We start from the raw sequence: 12,364 nt of genomic DNA, 5'->3' as shown, positions 1-12,364 counted from the left end.
GGAAATAGGGCGTACCGGTACGCCCTGTGTCCTTAAGGGGTTAAATGGTAGGTTGATCCTGCCAATATTGGGGTTGCACAGCCTGATTTAGGGTACTTTCACACTAGCGGTTTTCTTTTCCGGCACTGAGTTCTGCTCAATACCAGAAAATAACTGATCAGTTTTATCCCCATACATTCTGAATGAAGAGAAATCCATTCAGGATGCATCAGGATGTCTTCAGTTCAGTCAGTGTACAGCGTTTTGGACGGAGGAAATACCGCAGCATGCTGCAGTATTATCTCCATCCAAAATTCTGGATTAGTTGCGCAGACCGGTAAAATTGTGAAAAAAAAATAGAATACGGATCCGTTTGTCCGTATGACAAACGGAGAGACTATCAGTTCTTGCAATGCATTTGTGAGACGGATCTGCATCCGGATGCTGTGCATTTGCATGCAGATTGCCTGATCCAGCAGGCAGTTCTGGCAACAGAACTGCTTGCCGGATCACTCTGCCGCAAGTGTGAAAGTAGCCTTAGAAGACACTGGTGCGTTTTAATTTAAAACTATGTTCCCCTGGCAAAGTATGCAGCGGAAAAACATCTGTGGCTGATCAGTAGTGTAATTAGCAGCTGAAAGTATGACTTTTTTGGTGGCATAAATGCTTAAATCTTCATTTTATGTGACTAAATACACATGGGGTCATTAATCAAACTGGTGTAAAGTAGAACTGGGTTGCCCATAGCAACCAATCAGATTCCACCTTTCATTTTTGACAGCTCCTTTGGAAAATGAAAGAAGTAATCTGATTAGCTGCTAAGGGCAACCAACCCAGTTCTACTTTATACCAGTTTAATAAATGACCTCAACAGTGTTTTAGGCTGTGCAAACGGAGCCTAACCATACAAAAGTTGAAAGTGTTATGCACTATACCGAGTTCTGTAACTGGTCAGTATTGTGCAGTTTTTTACACAGTTTCCATTATGTACTTGTACAGTAGAATCTCCAGCATATCATCAATTGCATGATACAATATTTAGTTTAACAGAACTCAAAAAATACAATAGTTTATAATATTCCATATTCAAACAAGCCACAAGTACTTGTATAAAGTGAATGATCGCAAGTCATGATGCAATTCCCCTTTCTTAAAATAGGTTGTTCAGGGAAAAATGGGTGACGGAAGCCCTTCTCTCCCCTCGCTCTAGTGACTGGTGGAGGTCTCTGAATTCTTACCCTCACCAATCAAAATTGTTATGTCTCTTTGACATATCAAAAGTTTTACCAAATCTCAAACCCTTTAGGTTTAAAGTATGGGTTGTTTCTAGGGATGAGCGAATCAGATGAAACATTGAGCGTTCCATACAGTATTAGAACGTATTGGCTCCGATGAGCCGAAGTTATTACTTCGCGAAGTCTCACAAGACTTTGGGTAATAACTTAAAAAAATAATAATAATTCCCTGAGTTTGGGAAAAGGCACAAAATTACCCGAAGTCTTGCGAGACGTCGCAGAGTAATAACTTCAGCTCATCTGAGCCAATACATTCTAATACTGTATGGAGCTCCTGCTCCGTACAGTATTCAAACAAAGTTTTATGCGAATCAACTTTGGATGTTTCATCTGAAGGCGATTCACTCATCCCTAGTGGTTACCTGTACAGCGTATCCATGGGTAAAAAGGGGTGTTATTTTGGGATGTGGCTTAACACAGGGAGTTAGACACCAATGGCTTTGAAGCAGCCTTGTGTAACCCCTTCCTGACCCTTGCCATACATGTACGGCACATTGGGAAGTGACTTTCCAACCCATGTCAACCACAGATGACTGTTCCTTTTAGAAAAAAAAATCCTCTGATGGGTGCTCTTCAAGGTTGTCTGTCCTATTAATATTCCTTTTAACCTCTAAATCAGTAGGTACATTGTGTAATATTGTACAGGTCACATATAGGAGTCTTAAAAGATTTGACATTAAGACTTGTCTTTCGAAATAAGCTTCATAACATAAAAAAATACTGGCCCTGGAGTTGGGGCAAAGAACATGTACCTTTGTAATTTTAGGTTTATACTGCATGTAACGCGATTTCACCAACTTTGCACCTGTGAAGAAAAAAAAAATTAAAAACTGTTTAATCACCTTCTCGATTTTCTGGTATATTTAAAATTTTTCGGTCTTCTGCAGATCCCATGGTGACATTTGGCTGGTTCGACACTGTGCTGTATATCCTGGCCTCCATTGATAATGTGTTAACCTGTGATTGCCTGCAGCGGTCATGTATCTTACATGACACGGCGGTGGAGGCCAGGATAAAGGGATTGGCGGGGGATTAATCACGCATTACCTTGTAGCTGGAGAAGATTTGTAGGCAAGTATATTTTATTTTAAAAGGGTTCTCCTGGCTTTTTGGAAAAACTGGCCTTTCTTTTAACATGTGGAAGAAAGACAGTTTAGTTAATACTTCCGCGCCCTGAGCTGTCCCAGCTGCGCTCATACATTCTGTGGTCTCTTCTGCTAGATGTGTGCGCTGCTTTACCTGCATTACAGTAAACACAGCTGAACAGGAAAAGATGTGCACACATCTGGTCACAACCTGAGAGGAAGAACCCTCAGCCTAAGTGAGTGCAGAGGGGAAGGAGGAGGAGCAAGAGACGGGTACCTAAACTGTCTTTCTTCTATAGGTTAGAAAAAAGGGAAGTTTTTATAAAAAGCTGGGAGAACCCCTTTAAACTACTTTATTTTATCATTGTCCTCACCTGAGGATTTTGCTTTGAATCTGCAGGTAATACACAGGAAAATCCGCTTTGCCTTCAATAGTGAAATTCCATAACAAATCCTGACTTCATGACTCATATTTATATTTCCAATAACTACCATAGGAGTGCTTGTTTTTTGATGGACGAGTTGTACTTTTTAAAGGCACCATTAAAGGGAGTCTGTCACCAGATTGTGACCTTATAGACCGCTTACATAGCGCTCTAGCATAGTAGTCTATGACTCTAATGGTACCTTTGATGTTTGCTTGTGAAGTTCCCCCAAGGCAAAAACGGACTTTTATTCAAGGGCTCGCAAGTGCCCAGGGAGGGGTTCACCTCGTTGGAGCCCAGGCTGTTCTGCCTCTTTTCGTCATATCCCTGCCCCAGCCTCTTCCTCTGCCCGCCCCGCTCTTCCTTTGCATCCTCCTTCTCTGCAGCGAAATCCCGTGCCTGCGCTATCCATTGCTTGGCCGGGGCATGCGCACTGCGATGCCCATTGTGGGTGTCTCTGGACCGCCTCCTCGCCGCTGGCCGGCGCATGCGTAGTAGCATCGCAGTGCGCATGCCCCGGCCAAGCAATGGATAGTGCAGGCGCGGGATCTCGCTGCAGAGAAGGAGGATGCAAAGGAAGAGCGGGGCGGGCAGAGGAAGAGGCTGGGGCGGGGATATGACGAAAAGAGGCAGAACAGCCTGGGCTCCAACGAGGTGAACCCCTCCCTGGGCACTTGCGAGCCCTAATTTACATATGAATAAAAGTCCGTTTTTGCCTTGGGGGAACTTCACAAGCAAACATCAAAAGGTACCATTAGAATCATAGACTGCTATGCTAGAGCGCTATGTAAGCGGTCTATTAGGTCACAATCTGGTGACTCAGTTTAAATGTACCATGTATTGTGAAACTGACAGAAGAGTGGGGTGGAGGAAAAACTTCAATTTCGCCATTGTATTTTGTGTTTATTTTTTTTACTTTACAGCCTTTGTTCTGTGGCAAAAGCAAAATGTTAACTTTACTGTATGGTTCAGTACAATTGCAGTGATATGAAATTTATATATAGTTTTTCTGATATTTTACCATTTAAAAAAATTTGCTAACTTTTTCCAAAAGGATTACTTTGTGTCGCCATGTTCTGCCACCCATTACTTTTTTTTAAGCACACAGAGCTATGGGGACTGGGTATTGCGGATGTGCTAGCGGCCATCTAGCAGCCCATGTCCTCAGCTCTATACACAAAATCCCAGTGACAGGTTCCCTTTAACTCTTTCTACATAATAAATGTTATTTGCTGAAGTGAGACAACCCCTTTAACCACTTCAACCCCCCTAGCTGAAACCCCCTTAATGACCAGGCCACTTTTTACACTTCTGCACTACACTACTTTCACCGTTTATTGCTCGGTCATGCAACTTACCACCCAAATGAATTTTACCTCATTTTCTTCTCACTAATAGAGCTTTCATTTGGTGGTATTTCATTGCTGCTGACATTTTAACTTTTTTTTTTATTAATCGAAATTTAACAATTTTTTTGCAAAAAAAATGTCATTTTTCACTTTCAGTTGTAAAATTTAGCAAAAAAACAAAAAAAAACGATATCCATATATAAATTTTTTGCAAAATTTATTGTTCTACATGTCTTTATTAAAAAAAATGTTTGGGCAAAAAAAAATGGTTTGGGTAAAAGTTATAGCGTTTACAAACTATGGTACAAAAATGTGAATTTCCGCTTTTTGAAGCAGCTCTGACTTTCGGAGCACCTGTCATGTTTCCTGAGGTTCTACAATGCCCAGACAGCAGAAAACCCCCACAAATGACCCCATTTCGGAAAGTAGACACCCTAAGGTATTCGCTGATGGGCATAGTGAGTTCATAGAACTTTTTATTTTTTGTCACAAGTTAGCGGAATATGATGATTTATTTATTTCTTACAAAGTCTCATTTTCCGCTAACTTGTGACAAAAAATAAAAAATTCTAGGAACTCGCCATGCCCCTCACAGAATACCTTGGGGTGTCTTCTTTCCAAAATGGGGTCACTTGTGGGGTAGTTATACTGCCCTGGCATTTTAGGGGCCCAGATGCGTGAGAAGTAGTTTGCAATCAAAATCTGTAAAAAATGGCCTGTGAAATCCGAAAGGTGCTCTTTGGAATGTGTGCCCCTTTGCCCACCTTGGCTGCAAAAAAGTGTCGCACATGTGGTATCGCCGTACTCAGGAGAAGTTGGGGAATGTGTTTTGGGGTGTCATTTTACATATACCCATGCTGGGTGAGATAAATATCTTGGTCAAATGCCAACTTTGTATAAAAAAATGGGAAATGTTGTCTTTTGCCAAGATATTTATCTCACCCAGCATGGGTATATGTAAAATGACACCCCAAAACACATTCCCCAACTTCTCCTGAGTACGGCGATACCACATGTGCGACACTTTTTTGCAGCCTAGGGGCGCAAAGGGGCCCAAATTCCTTTTAGGAGGGCATTTTTAGACATTTGGATCCCAGACTTCTCACGCTTTAGGGCCCCTAAAAAGCCAGGGCAGTATAAATACCCCACATGTGACCCCATTTTGGAAAGAAGACACCCCAAGGTATTCAATGAGGGGCATGCAGAGTTCATAGAAAAAAAAAAAAATCATAGAAAAAAAAAAAATTGGCACAAGTTAGCGGAAATTGATTATTTTTTGTTTTTTCCCTCACAATCTCCCTTTCCGCTAACTTGAGACCAACATTTCAATCTTTCATGGACTCAATATGCCCCTCGGCGAATACCTTGGGGTGTCTTCTTTCCAAAATGGTGTTATTTGTGGGGTGTTTGTACTGCCCTGGCATTTGAGGGTCTTCGCAATCATTACATGTACGGCCAGCATTAGGAGTTTCTGCTATTCTCCTTATATTGAGCATACAGGTAATGAGATTTTTTTTTTCCGTTCAGCCTCTGGGCTGAAAGAAAAAATGAACGGCACAGATTTCTTCATTCGCATCGATCAAAGTGGATGAAAAAATCTCTGCCCAAAAAAAAAAAAAAAAGAGGGGAAAGGCGTCTGCCAGGACATAGGAGCTCCGCCCAACATCCATACCCACTTAGCTCGTATGCCCTGGCAAACCCGATTTCTCCATTTACATCAATCGATGTGGATGAATAAATCATTGCCGGGATTATTATTTTTTTATATATACAAAGTGTTTGCCAAAGCATATGAACACTGCCACCTCCTCAGCTCATATGCCTCGGCAAACGTATCTTTTACTGCAGAGGAGAAATCTCGTCTTGCAGCGCCGCATACACCGACTTGTGTGTAATCTGACAGCAGTGCAATGCTTCTGTCAGAATGCACATCAGTGCTGCACCTAGGCGATCGGTTGGTCCACCTGGAAGGTAAAAAAAACTAAAGAAAAAACCAGGCCGCAACGCAAGAAATTTTATTAAGTTTATAATAACTTTAGAACAGAACATATAAACTTTATTTAACTTTTGAAACTGAACTTTAACTTTTTTGCTTACTGGTGTTTTTTGTTTTGTTTACCTTTATAGGACAAACCTCTCCTTCCCCATGGGACAATGTGCAAAGCGCAAATCGCCCAAAGATGTGGCGAAGTACATTATGCACTTTATCCCAGGTGAAAGGAGAGGTTTGCAGCAGCTGTGAGTGAAAGGGCCCTAATAGCCCCGTGTGCCTGTCCTGGTGAGATGTGATCCCTATGCTAAGTGTACCTGTGTGTGGTACTTCCGGAAACACTCTCCAAAGCATAGGCCAGGAGAAATAGCGGGTGTCACGCCTTATTCCACTCCTGCTACAGACACAACATTTTTTTCGGGGTGGCGGTCGGTTTGAGGTACCAGCAACGACACTGGGGAAATTTCGCTCGTGTAGACGGCTAACTACACTGGTGGATGGGGCCACTGAACCTCCTGGATACAGGAGGTTCGCGATGATCTCTTCCTGAAATTTGAGGAAGGATCCAGTTCTCCCAGCCTTACTGTAGAGAACAAAACTATTATACAGAGCCAATTGAATTAGGTATACAGACACCTTCTTATACCAGCATCTGGTGCGGCGGGACACTAAATACGGAGCCAATATCTGGTCATTGAAGTCCACCCCTCCCATGTGAAGGTTATAGTCGTGGACTGAGAGGGGCTTTTCAATGACACGGGTTGCCCGTTCAATTTGAATTGTCGTGTCTGCATGAATGGAGGAGAGCATGTAAACGTCACGCTTGTCTCTCCATTTCACCGCGAGCAGTTCTTCGTTACACAAGGCAGCCCTCTCCCCCCTTGCAAGACGGGTGTTAACGAGCCGTTGGGGGAAGCCCGTGCCACAGCAGCCAATCTGTTCTAGAAACAAATGCCTGAAGAGGGCCACACTTGTGTAGAAATTGTCCACATAAATGGTACCCCTTGCCAAATAAGGGTGACACCAAGTCCCAGACTGTCTTCCCACTGATCCCCAGGTAGTCAGGGCAACCGACCGGCTCCAGGGTCTGATCTTTACCTCATAGATCCGAAATTTGTGGGTATAGCCTGTGGCCTTTCACAGAGCTTATACAATTTGACCCCATACCGGGCACGCTTGCTTGGGATGTATTGTTTGAAGCCAAGGCGCCCGGTAAAATGTATAAGGGACTCGTCTACGCAGATGTTTTGCTCAGGGGTATACAAATCTGCAAATTTCTGGTTGAAGTGGTCTATGAGGGGCCGAATTTTGTGGAGCCGGTCAAAAGCTGGGTGGCCTCTGGGACGGGAGGTGGTGTTATCACTAAAGTGCAGGAAACACAGGATGGTCTCAAATCGTGTCCTGGACATAGCAGCAGAGAACATGGGCATGTGATGAATTGGGTTCGTGGACAAATATGACCGCAATTCATGCTTTTTGGTTAGACCCATGTTCAGGAGAAGGCCCAGAAAAATTTTAATTTCGGAAACTTGGACTGGTTTCCACCGGAAAGACTGGGCATAAGAGCTTCCCGGGTTGACGGATATAAATTGAGTGGCATACCGATTTGTTTCTGCCACGACTAAGTCCAAGAGCTCCGCAGTCAAGAACAGCTCAAAAAATCCCAGGGCCGAACCGATCTGAGCTGTCTCAACCCGAACTCCAGACTGGGCGGTGAAAGGGGGAACTACAGGTGCGGCTGAAGTTGGGGACTGCCAATCAGGGTTTGCCAGCACCTCAGGGATTCTAGGGGGTCTACAGGCCCGTCTTTGCGGTGGCTGCGACGGGGTAACTATTGCACGTGCCACCGTACCAGCTTCAACTGCCCTTCTGGTGCTCGCCACTTCACCATGTTGTACGGCAGTGCTGGTACTAGGTCCAGGATGGGCTGCGCTGCTGGTGTATGCCTCACCACGTAATACGACAGCGCCAGCCCCACTCTGCTGCCCTTGAAACGGATCCTGCACAACCTGTGGTCTAGCGACACGGGGCCGGGTACGCCTGGTGCTATCAGGGACCTCAACCTCCTCGTCCGAACTTTGGGTCAGAGTGCCACTGCTTTCTACAGGTTCATATTCTGACCCGCTAGATTCATCAGATGAGGGTTCCCATTCCTCATCCGACTGGGTCAGAAGCCTGTAGGCCTCTACAGAAGAATACCCCCTGTTTGACATTTGGGCAACTAAATTTAGGGGTATTCCCTGAGACTACCCAAGAAAAAAAGCAAGCCTGTCTTACAAATGGGAGGCTAGCGAAGTACCGGAGGCCGCTGCGGTTGATAAAAAATATCAAAACTGATTTTTTTTTTATCGCCGCAGCGCTTGTAAAGTGAATGTGCAGTGATCAAAAAAATATATATTTTTTGTCACTGCGGTGGGGCGGGCGTGGGTGAACGCTAATCAGCGAATAAGTGACTGCGGTGCGGTGGGCTGGGCGCTAACCGATCGCTAAACTACCTAACCAAGGGACCTAAACTATCCTAAAACCTAACAGTCAATACCAGTGGGAAAAAAAAATGTGACAGTTTACACTGATCACTTTTTTCCCTTTCACTAGTGATTGACAGGGGCAAGAAGGGGTGATCAAGGGGTTAATTGGGGTGATGGAGGGTGATCTGGGGGCTAAGTGTGGTGTTGGTGGGTACTCACAGTGATGTGTGCTCCTCTGCTGGAACCAACTGACCAAAAGAAGGAGCAGATGAGCACAGCAGCCATTTAACACATCATATTTACTAAATATGATGTGTTAGCTGGCTTCTGATTTGTTTTTTTGAAAATCATCAACCTGCCAGCCACGATCATTGGCTGGCAGGTTGATGACGAACTTGTCTTTTAAAATTTCGCGGGCCGGCTTTGCCCGAAATCTCGCGTCTCGCGAGAGGACTCACCGGCGCGTCCACCCAGAGTAACAGGACCGCCACAAAGACGCAATCCTGCGTACGGCGGTCCTGAACAGGTTAATGCTTCAGCACACCAAGACATTTTGGACAATTGTATACTTCCAACAGTTTGAGGAAGGCCTTTTTCTGTTCCAGCATGACTGTGCTTCAAGGTCCATAAAGGCTTGGTTGGATGAGTTTAGTGTGGAAGAACTTGACTGCTTTGCACAGAGCCCTGACCCCAACCCCATCAAACACCTACACCTATGGGATGAACCTGAACAGAGACTGCAAGCCAGACCCTCCCATCCAACTTCAGTGTCTATCCTCATAAATGCTTTTCTGGATAAATGGGCAAAAATTCCCACAGACACACTCCAAAATCTTGTAGAAAGCCTTCCCACGAGAGTAGAAGCCGTTTTACCAGCAAAGAGGGAACCAACTCCATATTAAAACCTGTGGATTTAGAACGGTGTTTCCTAGAAGCTCCTGTAGGTGTAATGTGAAGGTATCCTGATACTTTAAGTGTATACCTCAATACTAGCTGTATGAAGTCATATGCAAGAGGCTCCCTCTAGTGGCTAACTCTGGCAGAAAGCAATAATCCATTTACTCATTGCTGGATCTATGGGGCTGGAAGAGCAGGGTAAAGACACAGTGATCAGAAGCATCCAGACAGAGGAAAAGGTGAGCAACAGAGACAAGCAGAAAGTAGCTTGAATGGGGGACATCCTAACTGCCTGCATTATGTACAAGGAGCACAATTTCTCAGGCAAAGCGTTGCTCATGCATTTAACACAGTGTATGTGGACAGATCTGTCTTTGTGCCATTTCTAAAAGGTATTATCTAAGGGGCCAACCTGGGTCCCTTTTACACGGACTGCATCTGGATGCAATGCGTTTTTCACCGAAGCCCCATCAACTTCTACGGGACCATGGCTGCGTGAAAAACGCTGAATATAGAACATGCTGCGATTCTCACGTAGCGCAGAGATGATGCATGAAAAAACACCACTCATGTACACGGACCCAAAGAAATAAATGGGACAAGATTGAGTGTGGGTGCAATGTGTTCATTTCACCCGTACAGAAAACTCGCTCATGTGAAAGGGGCCTTAGAAGCCTTGCAAATCTATTAAAGTCTAATAATGTATTGAACGGATTGAAGTCTGCATCCAGGACAAAATTCAGGCCCATAGCTAGGACTTCGATCTGTTCAACAACGAGTATAGTTGAGCTTAATATAAAAATACAGTCTAACAGATCATTAAAATATGTCATTTTCGTTTACGGGAAGGATGCCTTTTTTCCCCTTATGAACCACGCTTTCTTCAACATCCTCATCTTAAATATCTGGTTCTGATGCATAGTTTAGTTTACCCTTAAAGGGGTTCTCCGGGAAATAAGAAAATACTTAAATATTACTTTATTATAAATATATTCTCAAATATCTTTCATTATTTATAATGGCTCATTTTGTCTAGGGAGCAATCATCAGGGGAAACAAAATGGCCGCCGTCCTATTAGTTCACACAAAACCTGTCCTAATCATATACAAGGACAAGTTACTTTACAACACTAAGGTAAAGAGCTGCCTCATCCTCGTCTCCTACTGTCAGGGATCATCATCCTGAATACAGCCAATAAGATCTTCAACTGAATCTCTGTAGGAATGGAGTTCATGAGGAGACATGAAGTACAGAGAATACGGACAGGATAGACTGTGGTTATGTGGGGTTGTGGTAATGGAGACTATAAACAAGTGCTGCTGCTCATTAGGCTACATGCACACGACCGTTGTGTGTTTTGCAGTACGCAAATCGCGGATCCGCAAGACACGGATGGAGTCCGTGTGCATTCCGCAATTTGCGGAACGGCACGGACAGCCTTTAACATAACTGCCTATTCTTGTCCGCCAAGTGTGGACAAGAATAGGACACGTTATTTTTTTGCGGACTACGAAACAGAGAAACGAATGCGGACAGCACACGGAGTGCTGTCCGCATCTTTTATGGCCCTACTGAAGTGAATTGATCCGCATCCGACCCGCCAGAACTGCGGCTCGGATGCGGACCAAAACAGCAGCCGTGTGCATGAGGCCTAAGCCACACCTCATCATTCCTAAAGAGATTCACCTGTATTCAGGATCATGATTCCTGACAAGAAGAGCAGAGAGAAGGATGAGGCAGCACTATAGCTCATTATGGTGAAGTAACTTGTCCTCCTGTGTGATTAGGACAGGTTTTGTGTGTACTAACAGGACAGTGGCCATTTTATTTCCAGTAAAAATAAGACAAAACAAGCCATTATAACTAATGAAAGGTATTTGTGAATGTACATTATTAAATAATATTTAAGTATTTTCATTTTATTTTTTACTCCTGGAGAACCCCTTTAATGTCCCGTGAGGGTGTTTTCATATCCTCAGCTTCAGAGCAGTCAGTGTTGGAATTCGTAGTACCCCAGTCAGTGGAAGAAAAACTCACACGTAATGGATTTTTGCATTTTCTTCTTTTTAGCCCCATCCACTAAAATATTATTATTTTTTGTTTATAATCATTCCGTTTCAAATTATAGATGTGATCCATTTCGTAATCTGTCAAGTCACTTTGATATTTCACCAGATTCTAAATTTCTTTCATTAATTTTCGAGAATAATAACATAATATTTATTCATATAGCGCCACCGTATTCCGCAGTGCTTTACAAATTCAGAGGGTTCATGTACAAAACAAAAGACATCTCAAAGTAACTAGCTAATATACAACTGAGGCAATAGGAGTGAGAGCCCTGCTCGCAAGAGCTTGCAATCTATGAGGAATTGGGGTGACACAAAGTAGTTAATCGTGATAAGTAGGATTCAAGCCATTATTGTACTGAAAGCAGTGGAGTAGGCCGATCTGCTTCGGGTTTTGGACTACTAGAGGATCAAGTTCAGGCCAGAGGAGTTGGTGGGGGCAGGGGTTTACTTGAGAAACAGTCATTTTAGGAAGCTTGATAAGCCTGCCTGAAAAAATGCATTTTTAAGGCACGTTTGAAGGTGGAGAAGTTGCGAATTGACCTAATATTCGTGGCAGAGCATTCCAGAGAGTAGGTGCAGCTCTAGAAAAGCGAGAGTGAGAGGTACGAATTATGGAGGATGTTAATCGTAGGTCACTAACAGAATGGAGAGCACGAATAGGATGGTAGACGGAAATAAGGGAGGAGATGTATAGAGATGCAGCACTGTGGAGAGCTTTGTGGGTGAGAGGTTTGAATTGTATTCTGTGGTGGGTGGGCAATCAGTGAAGTGACTGGCACAGACTAGTAGCATCAGTGTAGCGG

At 43.8% G+C, this 12,364-nt stretch overlaps 1 protein-coding gene across 1 annotated transcript in view; it reads right to left on the bottom strand.

Annotated features, from left to right (window-relative positions):
- HAUS8 (HAUS augmin like complex subunit 8) overlaps positions 1-12,364 on the bottom strand; it is a 121,346-nt gene that overhangs the window by 46,753 nt on the left and 62,229 nt on the right. Inside the window, exon 3 of the mRNA XM_044270296.1 lies at positions 2,027-2,079. Coding sequence (XP_044126231.1) covers positions 2,027-2,079 — 53 coding nt within the window. The remainder of the gene's footprint in view (positions 1-2,026; positions 2,080-12,364) is intronic.

The sequence above is a fragment of the Bufo gargarizans genome, chromosome 1, assembly GCF_014858855.1.
Source record: "Bufo gargarizans isolate SCDJY-AF-19 chromosome 1, ASM1485885v1, whole genome shotgun sequence".
Classification (NCBI taxonomy): Eukaryota; Metazoa; Chordata; class Amphibia; order Anura; family Bufonidae; genus Bufo; species Bufo gargarizans.
This window is presented reverse-complemented; position numbering and strand designations above follow the sequence as displayed.